The sequence below is a fragment of the Diospyros lotus genome, chromosome 11, assembly GCF_014633365.1.
Source record: "Diospyros lotus cultivar Yz01 chromosome 11, ASM1463336v1, whole genome shotgun sequence".
NCBI lineage: Eukaryota > Viridiplantae > Streptophyta > Magnoliopsida > Ericales > Ebenaceae > Diospyros > Diospyros lotus.
Window position 1 is genome coordinate 24,682,778 of NC_068348.1, and position 25,797 is coordinate 24,708,574.

The 25,797-nt window shown below is 35.9% G+C and overlaps 2 protein-coding genes across 14 annotated transcripts in view; both read right to left on the reverse strand.

Annotated features, from left to right (window-relative positions):
* Window positions 1–25,797, reverse strand: part of LOC127813645 (G-type lectin S-receptor-like serine/threonine-protein kinase SD1-1) — an 86,205-nt gene that overhangs the window by 10,272 nt on the left and 50,136 nt on the right. The window contains exons 2-7 of one of the 7 annotated variants that reach the window (XR_008026163.1): window positions 25,550–25,678; window positions 25,164–25,303; window positions 24,834–25,044; window positions 24,403–24,646; window positions 24,140–24,290; window positions 23,874–24,021 (exon numbers count right to left, since the gene is read on the reverse strand). The exons of 5 other annotated variants lie outside the window; for them this stretch is intronic. Coding sequence is in view for 1 of the 2 variants with exons in the window: in XM_052354721.1 (XP_052210681.1) it covers window positions 24,272–24,290; window positions 24,403–24,646; window positions 24,834–25,044; window positions 25,164–25,303; window positions 25,550–25,678 (743 nt within the window). In the remaining variant the exon portion in view is untranslated. Of the gene's footprint in view, window positions 1–23,873; window positions 24,291–24,402; window positions 24,647–24,833; window positions 25,045–25,163; window positions 25,304–25,549; window positions 25,679–25,797 lie in introns of those variants that run through there. One more of the 7 variants, XM_052354721.1, reaches the window with a different exon arrangement.
* Window positions 8,011–17,054, reverse strand: LOC127813647 (G-type lectin S-receptor-like serine/threonine-protein kinase SD1-1). Of its 7 annotated transcripts, none has more exons than XR_008026164.1 (9): window positions 16,817–17,054; window positions 13,029–15,749; window positions 11,786–11,911; window positions 10,195–10,328; window positions 9,869–10,079; window positions 9,456–9,699; window positions 9,195–9,345; window positions 8,687–9,088; window positions 8,011–8,338 (listed from the first exon to the last, which is right to left on the reverse strand). XR_008026164.1 is itself a non-coding variant. In XM_052354725.1 (9 exons), exons 3-9 carry the CDS (start codon window positions 14,329–14,331, stop codon window positions 8,783–8,785), a joined length of 2,475 nt encoding a protein of 824 aa, XP_052210685.1. In that variant the 5' UTR covers window positions 14,332–14,458; window positions 14,530–15,749; window positions 16,817–17,054; the 3' UTR covers window positions 8,510–8,782. The 7 variants fall into 7 exon arrangements, 6 of the variants coding, with proteins under 6 accessions (XP_052210685.1, XP_052210687.1, XP_052210683.1 ...); XM_052354725.1 differs by lacking the exon at window positions 8,011–8,338 and having other exon boundaries at window positions 8,510–9,088; window positions 13,029–14,458; window positions 14,530–15,749; XM_052354727.1 differs by lacking the exon at window positions 8,011–8,338 and having other exon boundaries at window positions 8,510–9,088; window positions 13,029–14,690.

Below are 25,797 nucleotides of genomic sequence, written 5' to 3' on the forward strand. Positions count from 1 at the left end.
CGGTCGCCACTAAAAGGGTATTTTTAGTGATGGTTAGCCAATAATCGCCACTAATACTATTTGTGACAAACTTTTTAGTGACAGCTTGTGACGACCAATTCGGCAGCCACTAAAACTTTTAGTGACAGTCCTGGCCGCCACTAAAAGTCAAAGTTCTTATGGTGTATTCAAATTCCTTTCTTCTCTAAAACCCTCTATAATACTTCTCTAGAGACCCTATCATAGGCTTTTCTAGATCTATAAACACCATATGCAGGTCCTTCTGAAGATCGCGATGCCTTTCCATTAGGCACCTCAGTAGGTATATAGCTTCCATTGTTGATCTACCAAGCATGAAACCAAACTGATTTTTCGAGACGTCTGTTTCTTTTCTGAGCCTCTACTTTATTTAGGGGTGTGCAATAAGTTATAACCGAACCATCCAAAAATTATGAACTGAATCAAACCAAACCATATGCAATAACCGAACCAAACTGACTGACTGACCCCAATAAACTGAACTAACTGAATCCTAATCCGTGCTAACTGAACTGAACCAAAAATCGAATTGGAAGACAAAAATGACCAAGAGACCAGGTTTGTTGTTGCTGCCGGCCACCTAGCTGGTCGGCGATTCTGATGGTCGGAATCGATCATCGGATTCCCCCAACTACAGTGACCTACATACCCCGAAACTAAAAGCATCTAATGGTGGGATTTTAGTAGATCTAGGTTTCAAAATTTCAATGTAAAAGAGAAATAGCCGGCAAACTTACCAAAAAACCATCAGTGTAGTCTTCGTCTAGATCACCGGCCTTTGTCTTCTTCTTCGCCATTGGTCATGGCGACGGATGGTGGAGGGAGAGAGAACAAGTGAAGAGATGAAGACGAAAAGCCTTCGGCCAGTGCCTAATCTACGAAGCATCAAAGAGCCTTCGTCTTCGCTATCGTTATCGAAGAGCCTTCATCTTCACCTTCGCCTTCATCTTCGTATTCGCCATCACTAGATCTGTGAACTCAAACTCGAAGAGAAGAGAAGATGAAATGGCTAGACGCGAGAGAGAGATAGATAGAGAGAGAAAGAGAGAGAAGAATGAAGAACAAAGACAGGCCTATGGGGTGTCGCGCTCGAGTGAGGGGGGGCAGTTCGGTTGGTATGAGGGGGGTGTGGCCAGTTCGGTTGGTATGAGGGGGTGTGGCCAATTCGGTTCACCAGGGGTTATTTGCTACGTTCGGTTCAGTTCGGTTTTTTGAGTATTTTTATCAAAATAACTGAAATGAACCGAATGACCAATTTTTAAAGAAAAATATAATTGAACCGAACCGCTCTTTTTGAAAAACCGAACCGAACCGACCAAACTTTTTGGTTTGGTTCGGTTTAACCGAACTTTTGCTCACCCCTAACTCTATTACTCTTTCCCAGATTTTTATCATTAAATTAATTCCTATGCAATTTTTATAGTTTTGAACATCTCTTTTGTTCTTGTATATAGGAAATAAAGTACTCTTCCTCCACTCATCTGACATCTTTTTTGATTTAAGAATCACGTTAAATAATTTCGTTAGCCATGAGATGCCCTCTTCTCTCATGTATTTCCATGCTTCTATTGGTATATTATCTGGTCCCACCGCTTTATGATTTTCATCTTTTTTAATGCTTTTCTTTTTAACTTATGCGTCGATAAAATATATAGATCATGTTCCCTTCGAAGTTACTAAGATGTCCCAACCTAACTCTTGTGTCCCCACCATCATTGAATAATTTTGTGAAATACTCATTCCATCTCTCCTTAATCGCTCCCTCATTCACTAATACATTTTAGTTTCATCTTTTATGCATTTCACTTGGTTTAGATCCCTTGTTTTTCTTTCTCTTGTTTTAGCTAATTTATATATATCTCTTTCTACATCTTTTGTATGAATAAATATTGTATATTATTAAAATTAAATTATAGTTTTATATTCACAAACTTAAATATGCATTGTTAAAGTTAAAATGGATATTTCAATTTGAGGAGACTGGGAATAGAAAAAATGGATATTTCAAAATATGGGAAAAAGGTTCGCAAATCACAGGTATAAATTAAAATTAAAACGTTGTGACCTTTGTATCAATGATGAAGAAAGGATTGCAAAATGTTCTAAATATATCAATAGAGACCAATGGATATAGTTTGTCTATTGGGTGGGTACACTAGAATATCAAGTATGTCTCTATTCAATTTTTTTTTTTGTTCTTTTTTTTGTATATATATATTTGTGTTTATACATAGACTTTATGTGCATGGAACAAGAATAACAGAACAAAACAAAAGATGAGCAAAACTACAAGTACAAAGAGTTTTGCCCATGCAAGATGAGCTAAGGAGGTATTTACTTTAAGCATTGTTTTTGTACTTCTACTTATAACTATTTTATATTTTAAGGATTATTTTTGGCACAATTGTCTTTGAAAAATTTGTGAGGGTTCATTAGAATTAGTTTTAATATATTCATTTTCAATCATTCATTTAGGTGAAGAAAAAAGGTTGGGAGCCAAATCGATGGGAGATTTTTTGCATGACACATAAACTAAAAGATGGGAGAACAGTTGATGCGGTCTCACAAGAAGTAGTGGCAATATGTTATATTCTTTATTTTTACTTAGTTTCGTTTTTCTTTAGTCATATAGAGTATTAAACAATTAAGAAATAAGATTTTGAAGATAACCACAATAATTACACTTACCAAAAACGTTAAAGATAACCACAATAAATTATCCTTTGTTGAGAACAAGACATAATGAAGAAGTAGAGCACAATTCTAATTGATTATAACTAGAGGAAAATATTAGATTATAATGATTTTAAAGTGGATAATTTTCCGATGTTTGTTGGTTGTCATCATGTCTTATTGACATTTAGAGGATTATTTGGTTTCCACAAGTACAAAAGTGAAGCAGAACACAAGTGTAAAAATCGGCATGTATGTGGCTTTAGTGTGGTAGCTAAAGTCTATTAACATATATAGTCAATTAACATATATATTGTTTGATATTATTTGTTATTCGAGGTTATCATTGTAACAAGGGTTACACTAGTATTGTATTTGATAGGGTGTATTTATGTTTTTTTTTGTCTTTTAACTTTCCAGGCAAGTTGAGGGATAGTCTTCTGATCTGACAACACAAGGAGCTTTTTTTTCCACAAATTGGTGGTCAAGAAAGACATGGGTGTGTACGGGGCTACAGATTAGGTCCAACACCTAGTTCCATCTTTGGAAACCTCCAACACGGGTTGAGCTTTCGATCAATTGAATATTTCAAAACAATGTAATGAGAGCAAGAAGTGACCTAATTAAAAGAAGTGGTGGAAGGGGATCGGAAAAGAAACGAAGAAGACCAAAAAATAAATGAAGAGGGGTATAAAAACTCCATGATATTTTGGAAGAGATTATATCTAATATATTAATTCGTGATAAAAATTAAATTTTCTTTTATATGTGAAAGAGAATATTGTTTTACTTAATATGAATTTTTTGGTGAGATTTGATGTTTACGTTTGAATGAAACAAGTTTGATGAGTATCATGGACAAGTTATTTGGTTTTGTTTTACACATTATTTGTTTGATTGTCTGTTTTATAGGTGGTTTTACAAAATAAATTTATTTTGATTTGTGTGAAGATGCAACTTTTAATGGAGGTCAAGGTTCTTACTAATTAAATTTTAGTAGAGGTTCCAACCTTCACTAATAAAGTATTGTGGCAACTAATTGAATATTTAGTGGTGGTTGAAATTGCCACTGTTAAACTAAACTACTTTTAGTGGAAGATGCCAATGGTCTTCACTAATATCATTTTTACTGGAGATCAAAGTTGACCTCTACTAATATGAGTTTTACTACAGGTCTAGTCTCCACTAATATTATTTTTATTGAAAATTGGGGTTGGACTCCACTAATCTGAGTTTTAGTAGAGTTTTCAAATGGGGTCCACTGATATTGCTTTTTGTGAAGGTTATTTAGGGTTCCTATGAATATGAGTTTTAGCAGAGGCCGTAGTGAAAGCTTAGGGTTTAGGGTAATTGTTTTTATTGGACAATAAGGTGAGTTTTAGTGGAGGCTTCAATACATTTTCATTAATATTATTTTTAGTGGGGGTTATCTTTGAACTTTACTAATATAAGTTTTAGTAGAGGCTATATTTGGCGTTCACTAATATTATCTCTTTAATGATGAGGACAATCTTGACTATCACTAATTGAATTTATGATAATTTCTGTAGCGACACTTCGTCTAACACAAATTGACTCCCACTGAAACAATTAGTGGGAGTGTTTGCCATATTTAGTGGGGGTCGTGACCTCCACTAAAAGTCATGGCCCCTATTTTAATTTTAACTATCCGTAATGTTTAAATCAAAGCAAGAGTTTTCTTGATATTTCACCCAGCCTGCGTTTTCATCAAAAGTATCACTGCTTTCTTGACAATGATGCTTTTCAAGACTGACTAAATTTATTGGCCGAATCGATGAAATGTCAAGAATACCCTTTGTTTTGGGTTTAATCCCGGTGATGGTTAAAACTAGAGCAAAGGTACTCTTGACATTTAATCGCCCAAACTTTCATTTCAAACCCGTGTGTTTACATTTCATCATGGAATTGGAAGGAAACGGAGATCCTCTGTTCTAACCATTTATTAAAGAGGAACCCAATCCGAGCTGGGCTGCTTAATCCAAGTCCGTCGAATCCAATCCATTTTTCCAAATTCCAACAACCAAAACAGGACTTCTTTCTCTACGATTCATAGCAGAGTAAATTCCTAGATTTTTCAACTTGCATGCATCGTAGGCGGTGAACAAGACGAACCTGAGTATGTGTATATTCAAGATCTTATTTTGTCATCATCTATCTTGCCTCTCACCCTTGCTATTGACAAACTAAGGTGATATTTTTAACTTTTTATTTGCATTAGTATTAGATTATTTTATTATCAAATTATTTTAAAGTTATTTAAATTATTGCATTTAGTATAATAGATTTTTGAGAACATGACTCTCTCACACAGGGGCGGATTTAGGGGGGGGGGCAGGCACGGGCTGCAGCCCCCCCCCCCCAAGATTCAGCCCTCCCCCAGATTTGCAAGGGAGGAGGGCTGAAATGAGTTATGGATCTGGGGGCCAGCCCTCCCCAGATCTACTCCTAGATCCGCCCCTGCTTTCACATGAACATGTTTTGTGAGAATTATTTTTTTACCATCAAACATGAAAAAGTTATTTTTTCCAATTAATAAGAACGTGATATATTTCTTAGACAGATATACTTTAACCAATAATATAAAACCTTTGCATACAAAAAATAAAAAAACCCTAACTTTATTTTCTCTCAATCTATCGCCGTTGATTACAGTATCATTCTCTTCTCCGATTTTGCTCTTTGTAATTGTTTCTCCACTTTCTCTTCCCTACATTTATTTTGTTAGAATTGTGGTTATATTGGAATAAGTTTCCTAATGATAAGATAAATGTTATGAATTTAAATTTGTTTCAAATTTATTAGCATTTGAATTTTAACAATGTAATGTGATAAATAATTGGAATTTGAATTAGATTCAAATTCCTAAAGAGATATGCCTATCTATATTTGTGTGATACCTATAAATAGGTATAGAACCTAATAAAAAATATACAATAATTAGAATCAGTTTCTGATCGCTCATATATTGTCTTCAGCATCACCATTCGAGCCTCGGGCGGACAAAGGGTGGAAGTATAAGAAAGCTTTTATAGTTTTATTCCATAGAGGTCGTTAGGCGCTATATATGTATAATATATGTTTTGTATATATGTAATGTTTTATATCTATATATATAAGATGCTTTATTATTGTTATTATGTTGTGTTGTTATATATTTATTTAAATATATTTTTTAAATTATTAATACTTAATAAATGTCTTTTATGTACACAATTTGTATTATAATTCAAAAAAGTATTTTTAAAATTTTTTAAATACTTTCTCAAATACGTTAGTGCTATTTTCTCAAGATTTTAATCCATATTTTACCATATATACTAAACACATCAATGTTGAATTCCTAGGAATGTGTCACATTCCTAAGATTTTAATTATTGGGAAGACACCAAATGCAACCTATGGGTATGGGGATAGAAATGGGGTAAATAAAATACCTTAAGAGCGTGGGTATGGATAGAAGGCTTCCCTACCTTATCCATACTTTCTCTTTTGTTATGCTTACTTTTTATTAATAAATTTGCTATATAAAGGAAGAAACAAAAATATAGGTTCATAAGAATTTTTAATAGAGATTTCTCTTATCAACACATGGTAGTAAATATATTTAAGGAGAAATTAAAAAGAGGTACCTAAGTTCATTTATAAGGAGGCGCAATAAGAGTATTTCAAATCTTTTCACTCTTCACTATTTATGTGTATCAAGTACATACAATAAGGTCATGTAGCGACCTTCTAGGTCTTTCATAGTAACCACATTGATGTTAGAAATTGTTCCAATAATCAAATAATATGTCTTCTCCAAAATCTTTTCCATATAAAACCCTAATTGCTTGAGTTGTGATAGGATTGCAATCTCAACTGTTAACATTAAGAACATAAATTAGATTACGAGTTGTTTTTGGAGCATTTCTACGTATATAGAAGACCAACTTGTATGTATCTTAGTATCTCTGATATTGAAGTTAGCCCCTTTAGCTCGAGAGTCTAAGAGATCAGAGGCTTGTCTTTCTATCCAAAATTTTCATGCTCGAAATCACTCAATATAATATGTCAAATAAATTAACTATCGCAAAAATGTAAGTAAGAATGGGAAAGGAAAAGAGAAGAAAAAAAAGGTGATATTCTAAATTCGTGAACTCACATGTTTAAGAAGGTTAAGATCATGGTTGAGATGATGGAAGAACCATTTTTTTTTTCCAATCAATATCTCCAAAATTATGACTCCAAAGTTAAAAGATATTTGATTTCATTATAGAAAGGTCATCTTCAACATATTTTGAAAACACGTGACATTGCATATAAGTACAAAAAGAGTTAGAAATTAGTGTAATTTGAACATGAGAAGTAATATGGTTACCATTTCGTTGGCTAAACGTGGTAAGAGAAAAGAGTATTGACCATTTAGTGACTTACTAAGTCCCAACTACCCTTCTTCTTATTGCAAAAGATTGATCACCTCCAAAAGCCCTAGCACCAAAATTTGAAATCTTGGGATTCGAATCACCATCAGAGTAGTATATTGTTGGGTTTGAGATCTCTATGAATAATTTTCAATCTTGAATCATGATGAAGATAAAGAAACTCCCAAGCAACTCCGACAATAACATCTAAACACTGCCTCCACACAAGCTATTTACCTCTTATTTTGTTGGACATATTTTGAATAAGCACCTTTTATAACGATCTTCATTAAGTAATAAAAATTGCAAACATACTCTTTATATAAGGGAAACTTCTATATTCAGCATACTTTCTCTTTGGTCAAATATGAATCAGAAGAAAGACAAAGGAAAGAGAGCATACCAAAAAGGAAGGAATCCAAACTTGCATTGGCCATGTACTCATAAACTAACAGTCTTTCCTCCCATTGATGCAACATCCCAATAGATTGCTAGGTTACGGTGTTGAAGTTTGGTAATCAGAATAACCTCATTTTTGAATTCCTTGAGAACTTGTTTGGAGTTGATTGAGAGACGCTTGAACCTATGATAATCGCGTATCATTTATTGGATTATCATGCCAGACGTAAACAGCTTTCTATTCTTATTTTGCAGGACATCATTAGTTCACTGAAACATAGTGATAGTAGATTATATTTACCCTGTAAAGTGTAAACACGGTGTTCTCCAATCTTCAATCTTAATTATAATTAACATAAGAGAACTTATTAGTTGCCCCCTTCAGTTTCCAACATATCAGATGTGGGTAATTCTAGATTTCCATTATCACTGGGTTGAAAGTCGGATGCAACCTCTGCAAGTACTGGCAGTTGACAAACAGATCAATTACCAGTTCAAGTGATATTGAGTGGTCTCAGTTACGTGTTCCCGTGACAATTGCAATGGACGCTTGTTGAAATATTGATAATTCTATGTTATATACAAAAATAACTCTTTCCCGACTCTTGCAAAACGCTGTGGATACCCTTAAAACAGATCGGTTCCATGCTAGCGGATGAGAAGGAAATCGATCGTGTTCATGGTGGTAAGACATCAGTGCTGAAAATTTGAGAAAAAGCGAGCTACCGGAGGAAATAGTTGGTGGCAGCTACTAACCCAGGAATGGGCTCTCCACAACTGGGAAAACAAAGGTCATGTCGTACCCATATTATATAGACCTCTTCCAACTGAATTACAATGCAAAAGTATTCATTGAATCAAATAGAGGAAGTGCGAAACAGAAAGACGACAAAAACAATGAGAAAGATCATAAACATGTAATTCTAACAAAATTACATGATTCCTTGTCGGGAAGTGTAAAAGTATTCTCCACAACTGGCTGATTCAGACAAAATTTGTTGTAAGTTGGGAAGTGTTATTGCTAGAATTTAGTTTATACATGATTCCTTGTCGGTTGCTTTGATCAGTAAAGCAATGCTAAGCAAAAGTACCAAGTTCATAAGAATATTCAGTAGAGATTTCTCTGTTCAACAGTAATAGATAGCAAAGACGGAAAGGGCAAGGGAAAAAGATACCTAAGTTCATTTTTAAGGAGACACAGGGCACGACAGAGGCAGTGTAAGGCTTCTCTCTTCAATTATTTATGTATCAGCTACGAACAACAAGTTGTTTTAGCGGGCCTCTAATTGTGTCGCAGTCACCTCATTGATGCTGGAAATTCTTTCAGCCATCAGATGATGGGCCTCCTGTGGAATCCTCTCCATATAAAACCCTGGTTGCTTGGGCTGGGGTAGGACTGCAGTCTCAGTGATCAACATTAAGAACACAGATGACATGGCCGGTCTGTCTTTTGGGCATTTTTGCACACACAGAAGACCAACCTGTATGCACCTTAATATCTCTGACATTGGAACTGAGCCCTCAACTCGAGGGTCTAATAGCTTAGAGGCCTTTCTTCCAATCCAAAGTTTCCATGCCTGGCACATCCAAAGAAATCAACTACAAGAAAATGTTATAAAGAAAAAATGAACTAGTGGAGAACAGGGGAAAAAAGAAAAAAGGGACGCTTGTTGGTGAACTTACATGTCCAAGAAGGTTAAGATCATGGTCGGGATGATAGAACATTCTGTTCCTTTCACCACTCAGTATTTCCAAAACCATGACTCCAAAGCTAAAGACATCTGATTTCATTGAAAAGATGCCATCTATAGCATACTCTGGAGACATGTAACCACTGCATGCAATTATCAAATGAACTAAAAATTAGAGCAAGATGAATATCAGAGATGTAAGTCTCTTTTCTTGGATAAACCTAGATAATGGGAAAGAGGATTGGCCACTTACTATGTTCCAGCTACTCTTCTTGTTATTGCAGAAGATTGATCTCCTCCAAAAGCCCTAGCCAGGCCAAAATCAGAAATCTTAGGATTCAAATCACCATCAAGTAGTACATTGCTGGCTTTGAGATCTCTATGAATTACTCTGAATCTTGAATCATGATGAAGATAAAGAAGTCCTTGAGCAATCCCCACAATAATATTTAAACGTCGCCTCCAGGTGAGGGATTTAGTTCTTGTGTTTTCATGACCTGCGTCGAAAACAACCTTCTATAATGATCTTATTACAATAGCAGCAACATCATCACAAGCCTTAATCATACTAAGTGGGATCAGTTTTTGACCTCTATAATTAGCATACTTTCTCTTTGGTCAAATAAAATTTCAAGAAAGACATGAAGATGGGTAAAGAGTGCTAACCAAAAATGAAGGAATCCAAGCTTCCATTGGCCATGTACTCATAAATTAACATCCTTTCTTCACCATTAATGCAACATCCCAAAAGCCTTACCAGATTCCGGTGTTGAAGTTTGGTGATCAATATAACCTCGTTTTTGAATTCATCAAGACCTTGTTTGGAATTGACTGAGAGCCGTTTGACAGCTATCTCCTTTCCAGTTGACAGCAGACCCTATAGCAATCACATAACATATATTGGATCATGATGCCGAAGGTCACAGCTTTCTATTCTGATTTTGTAGGACCTCCCTAGTCCAGTAAATATTGTATTAATGGATTATATTTACCTTGTAAACGATCCCAAAACCACCTTCTCCAATTCTATTAGTGTCAGAAAAGTTGTTAGTCGCCCCTTCAATTTCCACCATATCAAATATGGGCGAGTCAAGATTTTCAATATCGCTGGTTTGAATGTTGGATCCTACCAAAGTTAGAGAACACGGAAAAATTACTTGTTAGCTCCATACAAATGCTGTGTTTTCTGCTAGTACGCCAATCTGGAAACAAAATTACTGTTATAATTTCTCATTTGAGTTCATAAGCAACTAATACAACTATGGAGTGTATGACAAGGAAGCAAGCGCTTTCAATGTGTAAGAATGGAGAACGGTTCATGAAGGCTGAAAATGTGAAGATCCCAAACACATCACAGAAGACGCTAGGTACCCTATTAATACTTATGTGACAGTGTTTTCATTCATTTACATCCAAAGCTCTATTTCCTTTTTTCTCTCTCAAAAGGTGAGAGAACGGGTGAAATGAAAATAGATGGAAAACTTACTTTTGTATTTTGTCAACATTAATTTTAAAATTTTTTAAAATTTATTTAATTTTAACTTAATCATGCTCTAATGGTCATTTATTGTTTGATATCATTCCATTTCAACCACTTTCATTATTATCCAAATAAGAAGAAATATATTCCATTCCTTTTCATCCTCTAATCTCCCTAACAAGGAAAAATTATTTTTCATTCTAATCTCCCAAACAAAGCCTATGTTCTGTTTCTAGGCCTTTTGAATTCCCTGAACACCAAAAGCCAACCTAACTGCATTTCTTTACATGGTGCATGCAATACGAACTTCCCTAACTTTTTCCATGAACTGATTAAAATAATTGTCTTTTCAACTTAGGAGCAAGGGTATCACAAGAACAAAGAATAAGGACTTCAAGAAAGGGAAACTTGGATAACAAACTTGATTTTGACTCTCCTCAGATATTAACTATATTTTAAGCTTATAATGGACATGACACATCTTCTAAGATATGAGGAAAAAATCTAAATTTTTCTAGACACAATATATAGAAAAGCCAGAGATCATAAGTTATGAAGATAGGTAGGAAATGAATTAAGTTGGCTAATTTGAAAAGTGATTAGAACCCTCTTCTTAACCCTATAGATAAGATTTGTCATCTATTTTCGACAAGGCTAACAAATCAAGTTAGATATGTCATGTCTATTTTGTACAATAAGCCATACATTATTGCAAATGTGTATAGGCACACATTTTTTGCGGCACTTTCTCTACTTGATCTGTTAATCACAAATCAAACACGGGTAATTCAAGCTTTTCATTATCACTGGCTTGAATGTTGGATGCTACCAAAGTTAATCACAAAACACAGAAAAACTAGCTGCTAGCTCTATATAAATGCAGTGTTTTCCGCTAGAACACCAATCTGGAAACAAAACTACTGTTATAATTTCTCATTTAAGTTCATAAGTTACTAATAAAACTATGGAGTGTATATTATTGTTTTTACTTGGCATAAATTGTTCAATGGAAGAGAAGAGTGGAAATACAAGAAAAGATGAAAGACTACAACAACAAACATAAGGTGGGGAGGCAGGAAACTGAGAAAAACTAAATTATCTACCTTTTTTTCTTCTTTTCACCAACCAGCATAGTAAGCGAATGCTCAGCAGTGACATTAAAATAACAGAAGTTACCACAGCTGCCATCTTCTTCCCATGCAAATTCTGGGGTTTCTTTGATTGTTCAGCTGAAAAGAAGACAACCATTGAAATAGATTCAGAAGACACAAATGTAGGAATAGCCTATGCAGTAGATGATGGTGGAAGCTACTAAAAGAGCAGATAGAAACCATGTAAAACAACTAGGGTTCTATAAAAGATTTAGCTATCAATAAAACATAAAGCCATCTCACAATTTGTAAATATATATATATATATATGCGAACATTGGAAACAGAAAGCTTATAACTTTTTATTTTTTGTTTATGGGTAGTAGGTGCCAAATCAATTAAATGCCAAGAGAGAAACAACTACATATATATCCAGCTTGAGATGCATTACACCAACAGTTGAGAATTTGGCCATCCACTCCCCAACGTATTCTTTTCGGGTTTTGGTTCTTAACTAGGTATATGATAACAGACTTAACAGTAATGTTCCAAAAAAGCAGACAACAGTAACAAACCAAGAAAGGGAAAGGGTCAATGTCAATAATCGAACAGGGAATGAACTAGGCTTCAAAATAATTAACAAAAATAACTAGGGAAAGTTACACTGTGGTTAGGCCCAATTACAGGGCAACACCTCTTTTTGAGAGATTCCAGTGACCTCTCCTACCAATTAAAAAAGAGTAAAATGACCACTTGGCCAATCTTTATCTCTTTCTCTCCTCCCTCTTTCTCTCGCGCCTCCTAAATACAGAAAATCAAAAATTAAAAAACTGGTGCCAGCCACCAAAACCCAGCATCACTGGGGTTTGATCACGAACCCCAGAAATGTTTTTTTTTTTTTTCTGTAAATACGAACCCCAGAAATGTTGGGGTTCCCAAGCAATGGACGGTAGTGACCGGATGAGAGAGAGAGAGAGAGAGAGAGAGAGAGAGAGTTGTAGAGGAGAGGAAAAGAGCATGAGGGTATTTTGGGGAATTTCATAAAATTTGACGGTAGTTATATAATGATAAGGGATTAAATGTACCAAATTTTGAACCTCAGGTGAGATCATTGTAATATGTCAAAATAGAGGTGGTGTCCCCTACATTTCTCCTAACCTTATAGGAGCTCAGTGTAATTTACCCAAATATGAAATAACTATAATTTAAATTAATGCAAAATTACTAAAAATTTAACACAATCTAAGTAACATACCTAATTCATTTGCATCAGCACGTATATACAAGTCTAGTCCCCAGTAGGGGAATTTCCTTACATCCATCAAATCCCCATACCATGTGAAACACTCGCCACTGCCTCCACTTGTGTAAGCCAAGCAAGAACAGTTTCCCAAACAAGCTTTCTTGCACTTTTCCATGTTCAAGTTCATTGCTACTCGTGCCTCCAAGACATCAGGAACCTTTGCATTTGCAACCTTGACAAACCCTTCTCCAGCACCACACATGTGATCTACCATGTGCTTCCTCTTGCATCCAGCTGACCCATCTTGCAAATACCAGTCACGTGGAGACATGGGTTCATATCCCGGGAGGCATGTGCACTCAAAATCAACCCCATTGTTTAGATCGCAATTACCATATGCACCACACCTGCCATAATAGTCACACTGATCTTTGGGGGCCGACCAGAACTGTACCCATCTATGATTGTCATCATGCCAGGTGCTTCTCTGTAAAAAACCAGAGTCATCCAGGAACAATATGGACACAACCGAGGCATCAACAACACCATACGTTGCAGAGAGCTCATCAATGTTGTCAATAAAACTGCCATTGTATATCAAGTCAGGTGACATCTGTGGTATACCACTCCATTTGTTATTGATCCATGGCCCGGACTTCCATCTATAGGCTGAGCCCTTGAGCACAACTAACTGGGGCACGCCATTTGGATCTATCCTATAAGAATACTCCCCAGTGCCAGGGTCATTTGGCGACTTCCAAGACGTCAAGAACCACTCCTGACCGGTCTTGCGGTCCAGCCCCAGTTTCATGTTTGGTAGCATCATATGTGTTGGATATTCAAAACTTTGCCATGCAACAAGTCTACTTCCATTATTATCTCGAAACAACACCAAATTTCCAGAATCAAGGAGTTGAGCTGAATAGCTGCTGCTTGCTGTTATTGCTGCTGAAATATTTGTCTGCCAAAATGGAACACTTTGGTTCTGATTGTAGATGATGAGATCTCCATCTTTGTTGATGGACAGCACTCCAGTTGTACCGTCGATTGGATTGTTCCTATTTGCAACCCAAACTATGGTTTGTACCGAGATCTTCTTGTACCATATCCCAACATACCTATATCTGGAATTTTCAGGGCTAAAAAACCCAAGTGCAAAGATCTCCCCACTTGACACCAAAAGGTCCCCATCTTTGATGGGGTGGCTTGAGGTTAAGGTATCAATGGAAGTGCAAAGTCTGAAGAAAAGAAACAGAAATGAAATGAAGACCCATGTTTCAGGATATATTATTTTGGGGTAGAAGTTGAAGAACATGACACAAAGAACACACGGCACTCTTAGAACATTCCAATATCAGTTATCCTATTTCCTGTGACTCTTTTTTAAATGTGAGTGGCTTCTTAAACTGGCCTTGAGATCAGAAAGAGCAGCTAATTGCTGACTGAATATCATAAAAGTCGATCAGAAAATGGAAGTCAAAGGCTGGAGTCAATTGAACAATTTTGGACTTACCAATTACCATGTACAGAAGCATGTGGAACCGTATATAACTAGATTCTGTTCAGTAGTAGGCCGGAGTCACGAAGAAAATTTGTGTTTCCATCTTTCATGACCTATTTTCATGGCTTTCCCTACCTGACCAACACTTCTGACATACAGTATTCTGAAGGGGGCTTAAACAGGAAACAAACATGTAATAGCTCAAAGTCATATCTAAGAAGTAACTTTAGAAAAGTTAGTATATATATTGAAGATAGTAAAGAAGAAAATAATATTAAATAGATACTTTTTGAGTTGAACGTGGATAAAGAATTTTCGGGTTAAATATGCTTGAACTAGGATAGTTCAAGAATGGGTTGACCCCTGAGAAGTTCGCGTTAGTCCATTAGAATAAGTTGATCCGGTTCTTCCTATCGCTCAATGCGGGATATTAAAGGGGGTATCAGAGTTGACCTTTGGAGAAGGTGATCCGATGAGAGCGGAGGGTGGTGTCAGGGCACAAGGGTCTGAACAAGGAGTTGCTCCTGACGGGCTTCTAGGATGCCAGCCCCCAAAGAGAAGAAAATTTAGAACCAATTGTAAGATCACATGACGAGAACATCATATGCTCAAGGGGAGAGAATGTAATACTTCGAAAGCCCAAGGTCAGGTCTAAAATGGGACTCTAGAGAAAGTAGTATATATATCAATGATAATAATGAAGAAAATAACACCAACTGCATACCTTTTAGATTGAATGTAGATAAAGAACTTTCAAATTAAATATTTTTGAGCTAGGCTAATCCAATGATGGGTGACCCTTAAAAAGTTTGCATAGATTTATCAGGGTAATTTGATTCAATCCTTCCTATCGCTCAACGTCGGTGCTTTCTATTGCTCAATGCAAAATGTTACTGAACAAATAGGGTATTAACCAACCCGGGTCCTTCTGTTTTACTCCCCAAAACTGGGCAATAGATGGATTGGCTAGATCAAGGGTATTAACAAGTCAAATAGTCACATTTTGAATGTTGAAATTTATGCGATATAATGCAGCGCAAGGACAGAGCGACTAAAAGTCTAATGCAATTGGCTATCAGCTTCTACCAAGTGGGTACAGATAGACTTTAAAGTCTTAATGAATGCTGTAGAACAGTCTTCTTTTGATTGCATTTCAAGCTCGGTTAGTGATTCTCAGTCCACTATTAATCTAGCACTCAGCAAGGAAACAGTCAGCTAGAAGCCCTCAACCACTGCAAGGAAAATAGCAAAAATAAAATTTCAAGTGAAAATGCATTCTGCTCCCTCCATTCATAGGGTTTAAATAGAAAATATCGAAGTCTACCTCTATTTATTAACTACGACTATCTAATGAATACATGCGCATAAAAGAGTTTAGATTTCAGGTCATAAGTACATGCCCATAACACCATTAATACTTAAAAGAGATCCAGATAAATAAGTTGCTCTATGGATGCCATTTCACCATTCATTCAGCTGCCAAGTGTCAATTCAATTATGACCCTGCATCAATATTTCAATAACAACTAATGCTGCTTTATCTTGCATGAGGAACAGTTAGCAATTGGTCACATTACTTTAAATAAGTTTGTGTTTGAGCGTGTAAAAAATACTTTCACCCTACAGAAAATTCCACGGTTAGCACAAATATAGCTACATCTGCAGGTCAACCGTCATTAAGACTCTTCTAGAAGAGAAAAGTCTACAAAGAAAAGATAAGACATTAGAAGACACAATAATGCAACGAAAAGGAGAGCCTTTGAACAAGATTGTTCCACTGACCAAATTGTAAAGGATGGATCCCAATTGGAACAGGGCTGCTTGTTCCAAGTATGTTGAATCCGTTTCACCAAAATCAAGCATCACCAAGAGAAAACTTATTTCTCTACAACTCACAAGTGTAAAATTCCTACATTCAGGTTCTAGGGAATTAGAGGTTCAAAAGCCGTGGCGACTTTGAAAGTTGCTCTATGGATGCCATTTCATCATTCATTCGGCTGCCAAGTGTCAATTCAATTATGACCCTGCATCAATATTTCAGTAACTGATGCTGCTTTATCTTGTATGAGGAATAGTTAGCAATTGGTCACACTACTTCAAATAAGTTTGTGTTTGAGAGTGTAAAAAATACTTTCACCCTACAGAAAATTCCACGGTTAGCACAAATATAGCTACATCTGCAGGTCAACCGTCATTAAGACTCTTCTAGAAAAGAATAGTCTACAAAGAAAAGATAGACATTAGAAGACACAATAATGCAACGAAAATGAGAGCCTTTGAAAAAGATTGTTCCACTGACCAAATTGTAAAGGATCCCAATTGGAACAGGGCTGCTTGTTCCAAGTATGTTGAATCCGTTTCACCAAAATCTAGCATCACCAAGAGAAAACTTATTTCTCTACAACTCACGAGTGTAAAATTCCTACATTCAGGTTCTAGGGAATTAGAGGTTCAAAAGCCATGGCGACTTTGAAAGTTGCAATCCCTAATGTTCCGCATTCGCTTTGATCCTCAGGGGGTCGCAGAGCAAAAGATGGCATAATCGACCCAGACGTTTGGATTGAAAAACATTCAGACTAGTATGGATTAGGAATCAGAGCCGGCCTGGGCCAGGGCAACCAGGGCTACAGCCCAAGGGCCACAGCTGAGGGGGCCCAATTTTTTTTTTTTAAACTTATGTATGTGTATAAAAAATTAAAAAAAAATAATAAAAAAAGTTGCCGCTTGTACCTCAAAAGAGATTTCATTGCTATTTTTATTTTGTTAGTACATATGATGATTGTTTTTGCTTTGATTAATTGTGGAGGATGAAAGTAGAGGTGTCAATGGTTCGGATTGGTCTAGTTATATAAGAATTCAGTAACCGAACAATTTTTAACGGTTCTGAAAAAATAAAAATCATAACCAAACCATTACATATATAAAATCAAATCATGATCAACCTGTCACACCGGATCAGTTTCGATTTGATTTCGATTATATCTAATTAATATTTAGTTTCTAAACATTTTCGTAAAATATGAAATTACAAACAAATTTGTTAATTAAAATAAATCCATAATTTCATTAATGCTTCAAGTCTTGAAGTAAAAGTAGAATAAAATAATTCATTGACTATTTCATTAAATGAGATTACATCGACTATTTAGTATAGTAATAGCACATAAAAGTTTAGAAATAAAAAAGTTCATGAATCTCATTAGTTTTCTAGAAGTGATACTATTTATGCATATATATATATATATACCCAAAAAATTATAATATATATATAAGTATAATATCGGTTATAATTCAGTTCGAACCATGGTTTGAAAAAAAAAAAATTAGTAATCAAACCAAATATATCGGTTCTTAATTTTTTAGAACCAGAATTTAACCATTGAATCATAAAATCAATCCAAAAGGCACGGTTCGGTCCAATTTGGTCCAGTTCACCGATTTTCGGATATTTTTTGACAACTCTAGATGAAAGGAAGATTGATCAAAATCAAGAAATGCTTACGGAGATTCGGGAGGAAGCATGTAGACTCAAATATGTAGTTTTCATTTTTTAATGCAATATTTATAATACAAGGTACTATTTTTCCTTCGTTTAGGGTTTTATTCCATTGGATTTTCCCCAAACAAGATTTTAATGAGAGCCCAAATTATTCTTCCTTATCTTTTATAAATTCTTATAATTTTAATAAAATTAATAATTAATAATTTTTATTTTTTTATTTAATTTGTATAAAAAGTCACACTTAAAAAAATTTACCCTGGTCGAACTCCATTTGATTTGAACTGTTTGAGGGAGGGCATAATCAACACGATAGGTCGAATTAAATATTTAAATAATAGCAACTAAAAATTTATCACCTTTTGTAAAGTGATATATATAACATTAAAAATTGTTACCTTTTTATATAGTAAGTTAGGTGATCCTGACATACGAACAGTTAATAGACTATTTTAAGATAAGACAAACGTATATACAAACTTAAATAAATTAAAATTTGATTGTACTATTGAAAAAATAAAAAAATTGATATATAATATTTTACAAAATAATCGACCGGAATGTGATAAAACAGGCATACAACCTAAAAGATAAGCCAATTATGAAGATGGGCTGAAAATTTAATTTGAGCTAAAGTAGACCAAGTGGGCCAAGGCAAAAAGGACTTGTTGACCAATTAAAAGGTCACTAGGTTTTTCTATAGTCACTCGGTTCCAAAATAGTCACTTGACCAAGATAGATTGCATGAGGCTTGCGGCAATGAGCACAAGGCAAGGCCCGAGTGTGCGTCGAGGAGCATGTGGCCATGGCTTAACCGAGAAGTCACTTAGTTATAACCAAGTGACCTCTTTGAGAGTCACTTGATTATAATTGAGTGATTGCCACTAGCCAAAGGACTTGAGGAATCATAGGCTAAGCAATGTGCATGAAGGAGACCCGCCACCAAGTCATAACTGAGCCATGCATGTGGGATATATATAAAACAATAATAAAGATGTAAGTGGAGGTGCATGTGAAGGCAATAAACTATGCATGTGATATATATATATATATATTTATATTTAAAAGGGAGAAGGTGGAAGCAAGCCATGCAAAAGATATATGTTGGAATAATATGGACAGACGCAAATAACAAGTGTATGAAGCTCGTGGTGGGATAAAAAACATTATTGACCTTAAGGATAATTTTTGTCTCTCCATAAACAGTATAAAGGCTCAGGTGATTATTCTCCAGGATACAACAAGCTCTTCCAAACATATGTACACCCACGGAATTTGGGAACAAAAGGAGAGCAAGAGACAATGCAAGATCCAAGGAAAACAACTATAAAAGCAACAACAAGAATGAACAGAGAGGAAGAATAATGGATTTCGTCACTCACAAGTGCACTAAGGGGCTGTTTTTATAAGTGAAGAAATGTGAACATTGGGAGAGATAATCAATAGCTGGAGACTAGATGGATAAGGTGGTCAACAAAAGGATAAAAGATTAAAAGAAAAATATTGGTTAGTAAAGACTCGGTCTCTCTCTTAACTACTGAAGAGCAATTTAGGACAATCTCGAGTAAGGCTAGAAAAAAAAAAAAACCAAACAAAAGATTGCAATGTGCTATCTAACTCGTGCACCCAGGAGGGGGGGAATAGGAGATTTTGCTTTGAATTGGCCTAATCTCAGGGGTGTGAGCCCAACTCTCTAATAGCTTTCATAAGCCTCACTCAACATACATAAAAAGATGAGGAAAACTTTCTATCTTATCAAAGTGGGACAAAAACTCTATAAACCATTTGAAATACCATTTGATTTATAACAAATTAATAATACAAGAGTATATGAAGGCAAGGAAAGACTTGGCCACATATATGTCGGCACATTTATATAATGGTATAAAGAAAGTGCTAGCAGCAAGTGGTGAAAGGCAACAGATAGTGTGCCTAACAGGCAACAAGCACACGTGAAGGCTTGGTGAGGCCATGCGGCAATGCGACCACGAGAGGATGCACACGAGCGATTGCTATGTGCAAGTGACTACCATACCATGTGCGAGTGATTGTCTTGCCCACTAAGTGACTACGATGCCTAACCGAACGGGTCCTAAGTGACTGAATGACTACTAAAGCTGAATGACCACGTGCATGAAGACATGACTGAAGGAGTATGACCTAAGCACCAAGTGACTAAATGAGTTGCATGGCTTAAGTGTCACAATGACCGAAAGAGTATGGGGCGAGTATGTTGCATGATCGAATGACCCAATGAGTATGTTGTGACCGAATGACATGTGCATGACCGAGAGACTCATGTGTAGGCACTCCTCGACCGAAGGACTAGGCTACACATTGACACCATGCAACAGCCTCATGCAAGTGTACCACTCACAAGCCTAAGGCATGACCGAGAGGCCTTCCTAGGAAGGCGTGAGGCTTGGTCCAAGATGCCTTCGAGATGCCCCCCAAAAAGGACAGGTCTTGCGCTACTTGTTAGTTCTCTGCCCCTTTATAAATAGGAAGGCCAACTCCTCACTCAAGGTATGCCACTAAAATTTTAATTTCTTTTTGAGCTGAGAGTACTTAAGTATTGAAGGGTCTATGAGTGATCCTACTTGTGCCTCTAACATGCTTCTTTCACTACAGGTCTCTTGGTCATCAGATAACTCTCTCTCTCCTATCACTTTGGAATTCTTGTCACCAAGGGAGACTCACATCATCGAAGGAAGTCACAAGTCATCCCATGATGGAAATCCTTGGTATGGCCATGTCGGTTAATTTTAAAATTTTTATACACATTAGATATGCGCAACAAAATCGATTACACGTTCCATACACACAGTTTGCATATTTAAGTAACACGCATATTCATCACATGAATTACCTGCAACTCGATGTGGGGTTGATACATAAACTATTTTTGTACTGAGATAGCTCCACCTCACATTGTGGTGGTCCTAGTCAGTTCACACCTAATACGTTGTTCCGTACCGTTCCAGTCATCTTTTCCCGAGCTAGATACAAAGCTTCCCCGTATAACCTATACTTATGTCTCAAATTTTTTCGCACGTAACTATTACACGTATTAATTTCCTAGCAGCAACAGAATAACAAAGGAAGCAGAAGAAAAAGACGCAGGGAATGAAGCAGTAAACTCTCTGTTTCTCCAATTTAATTCTGCCCTAGATTTGTCCACCGCCTTCCTAACCAAGCCTCCCAATTGCGAGCCACGTGGTGTTCCAATTTAAGTGGAAACTAGGTGATTAAAGTTTGACTTTTCAAGGGCAAAAGTCAACTTTTGTTGCCCTGGAAGTCAACTTTCGCCACAGGAAAGTCGACTCTGTTGGCCAGCAAATCAATGTTTGACCCACCAATCCCTAAGACACTCCGAGCACATGATGTTGATACCAAACACGACACTATATGGTGTTTAACTTTCTAGGTTCACTATCAGCTAGCAATCAGATAGCACCAAAACTTCTTTCGATACTAACTAACCCCTTGATCCATCATCGAAATATCTCCATATCCTGATAACGATCCAAGAGTTCCTGAATAGCGCCTAGATGTAGTTCAGGACAATATAAGTGGTAATGAAGTCTCACTTCAAGTGAACCTATTACGACTGATGATTACCTTATGCTATAATCCTTCTATCATCTAACGACTAAGTAAAAGCCATAGAGTGAAAACTCAATAACTATGTGTCTGATCTCGTTGATATGACTAAATGACACCTCAGGAAACTCCTTTCTTGATATTCAATTTGCCTTAGTTAGGGACTGTCCTGTCATACTAACAGTAGATTACATAGGACATTCACCCCATCAAATACCGACGAGGGTGACAGATCTTATCCCCAACACTTGTCTCCATATACCAGCAATATAGAACCACATAGATGAACCTCTCCACCTTCCAATTAGATGGTTCGACTCATTAGCAAATCTCGCACACCAATATACAAAACAACCTTGGTGGTTCAAGTCCGAGGATCAACACACCATCGCAACTTAATGACAAGACTATTATCTACCATGCCATGTGGTATGCCATCGACGTCACATTCGGCTTGTTGTTTCCCAACAATCACCCACATGTCTACTAACGATATCTCCATATCATATGGTGTGTGACAAGCCATCATCCTATCAGTAATTCATACTAAACGAGGTAGTAACTCATGTGCTAGTCCATACTCGACTAATCAAAGTCCCCATCCAAAGAATCTAAGGACTAAGAATAACTTAAGAAATTTTGTTATCAGAAAATCCTATCACATAGTCTCAATACCTTGAGAATAAAATTCTCAAATAAAATATCTAGGCACTCATTCATGTGGTAAATTAGAGAGATCATAATGATGAAAACTTGTCTTTTATAAATATGTACAAAGATATAATAAATGTGACCAATTACATACTCGTTAGATGTCATTCAAATATAACATTAGGGCACATTACACTAATATCCCGAGGGTTACAAGACACCCTAAGAGTCACTCTGTTCAAAAGGCTTACATCTAATTTGTGGGTTCGCTCGATCTCACCCGTATTATAAATTTATTATTGTAATTGAGCAACAACAAAAGTAAAAGATAAGATTTTTTTTATAATTGATTATTATTATTATTAAGGTAAATACCATTCACTTTTCATAGGTTGACTAAATACATGAGATTACTTTCTCAGTTATTACAAAAAAATTAAGTAAATTTATTATTTTACTCTTATATTTTTCTCCCTTCATTTTTTTCCCTCTTCAAATGTCTTATTATAAAAAAATAAAAAAAAATATAGGTGATGCCTCAACTAATTAAAATAAAAAATATCTTATCTCTCCTAAATATAAAACAAAAATTCTCATAAATTGTGAACACAATTAATCCCACATAAGTAGAAGAGAATAGAAATTAATTAGTATCAGTAATAAGATTTCAATGCTAAAATTTTAAAACAATAAAACCTCATGAGTTACGCATCAACATAGAAATAGAAGTAATAATTACAATATACCTGAGACCTGATTTTATTTGGAGAAAAACTTAACTGGGGCTAAAATTGAAAACCTAAATAGGGCTAAGCACTTTTGCTAAATTACCCAAAATGCTTCCCCCACTAATGTAGTATTACATACATCATATGTTGTTGGTAACAACTGGGCTCAATCCCAACAATTACATATGGGAAACTCGCTCCGAAGGAATAGCTACAACAAACAACAACACATACCTATGAATGGACTCCCTTATGGCTCTCCACAACTGGAAAAACAAAGTTAATGTTGTGCCCAAAATAAATAGACCTCTCCCTGCTGAATTACAATGCAAAAACATTCATTCAGTAACATATAACACACTAGAAACTTTGAAATAGAAGAACAAAACAAAAATGTATATAGATGTTCTTGATTTCAATGAATGCATTCATCATATGCATGGAATTCTAATAAGAAAGGGGATTTTCGAGGCAAAAAATGTTGTTATAGCTGAAATTTAACTTATATAAGATTGCTTGTGTGGCTATAAAGAGGAAGAAACACAAAAGGCAAGTTTATAAAAATTTAAAAGTAATTTGTCTGATCAACACAAGGTAGCAATGACGAAAAGGGCCTGGGAAACAGATATCCAAGTTAATTTCCAAGGAGATGTAGTAGACACATTGTACGACTTCTTTCTTCACTATTTACATACCAGGTACACATAACAAAGTGTTTTAGCGGGCCTCTAACTGTGTCACAGTCATCTCATTGATGCTGGAAGTACTTTCAGCCATCAGATAATGTGACTCTTCCGGAATCCTCTCCATATAAAATCCAGGTTGCTTGGGCTGGGGAAGGACTACAGTCTCAGTAATCAACATTAAGAGCACAGATGACATGGCCGGTCTGTCTTCGGGGCATTTTTGCACGCATAGAAGACCAACCTGTATGCACCTTAATATCTCTAACATTGGAATTGATCCCTTTACTCGAGGGTCTAATAGATCAGAGGCCTTTCCTTCAATCCAAAGCTTCCAAGCCTGAAATCACTCGATATAGCACATCAAAGAAATCCACTACTAGAAAATGCAAGTAAGAAAGGCAATCACTATTGGAAAATAAAAGGAAAGTAAAAAGGGTGTACTCGCTTGAACTAACATGTCCAAGAAGATTAAGATCATGGTTGGGATGATGGAACAACCGGTTTCTTTTGCCAATCAATATCTCCAAAATTATGATACCAAAGCCAAAGACATCTGATTTCATTGAAAAGATGCCATCTATGGCATATTATGGAGACATGTAACCACTGCACATCAATGTCAACCGAGATAGAATTAGTGTAAGATGAACATCAAATATGCCATTTTGGTCACCTTTCTTGCTAAACTTGGCAAGGGAAAAGAACATTGGCCACTTACTAAGTTCCAACTACCCTTCTTGTTATTGCGGAAGATTGATCTCCTCCAAAAGCCCTAGCAAGGCCAAAATCCGAAATCTTAGGATTTAAATTCTCATCAAGTAGTACATTGCTAGCTTTGAGATCTCTATGAATAACTTTCAATCTTGAATCATGATGAAGATAAAGAAGTCCCCGAGCAATTCCAACAATAATATCTAGACGCTGCCTCCACAGAAGGGATTTACTTCTTGCTTTTTCAGGACCTGCTTGGAATAGAGACCATTTACAAAGATGTTGATTACAACAAAATCTCAAGCCTTAATTCCACTAGGCGAGTACAATAATCTTCATTAATTTATAAAAAAATCAAACATATTCTTTACATACGGAACACTTCTATAATCAGCAACTATGAATTATGAGAATCACATGAAGGTAAAGAGAGCAAACCAAAAATGATGGAATCCAAACTTCCATTGGCCATGTACTCATAAATTAACATTCTTTCTTGTCCATTGATGCAACACCCCAAAAGTCTTACTAGATTACGGTGTTGAAGCTTGGCAATCAGAATAACCTCATTTTTGAATTCATTGAGACCTTGTCTGGAGTTGATTGAGAGACGCTTGACGGCTATCTCCCTTCCAGTGGACAGCTGACCCTATTGTAATCACATAATGTAGATTGGATCATCATCCCTTAAGTAACACCTTTCAATTTTGATTTTATAGGACCTCTCATTAGGTTGCAAGAATATAGTGTTAAGAGGATTATATTTACCTTGTAAACAGGCCCAAAGCCACCTTCTCCAATTTTATTAGCGTCAGAAAATTTGTTAGTTGCACCTTTAATTTCCACCATATCAAATATGGGTAACTCAAGATTTTCATTATCGCTGGCTTGAATGTTGGACCCTACCTCTGTTAATCACAAAGCAGAGGAAAATTAGTTCTTAGATACGTTCAAATGCTGTGTTTTCTGCCACTATCCCAAGCTTGAAAAAAAATTTAAGTCATAAATTTCTCTTTTATGTTCATGCACAACCAAAAAGAAATATGATCTTATTATGAATATGGAGTTCAAATTATTGCATTGACTTGGTAAATTGTTCACCAGAGGGAAAGAGTGGAAAAGATGCAAGACTAACAGAAAATAATTTTATCTACCATTTATTCTCCTTTTTGCAAGCCAGCATAGCAATGAAATGCTCAGCAGCAGTGACAGCGTGATAACAGAAGTTACCAGGATGGCCATCTTAGTTCCATGGAACTTCCAGGGCTTCTTTGATTGTTCAGCTGAAAAGAAGACGACCATAGCCCTAGATTTATTAGCAGAGACAATTATAGGAATCATCTTGGCAGTTAATGATGGTGGAGCTGCTAAAAAGAGTAGAAAATAAAGCATAAAAAACAAT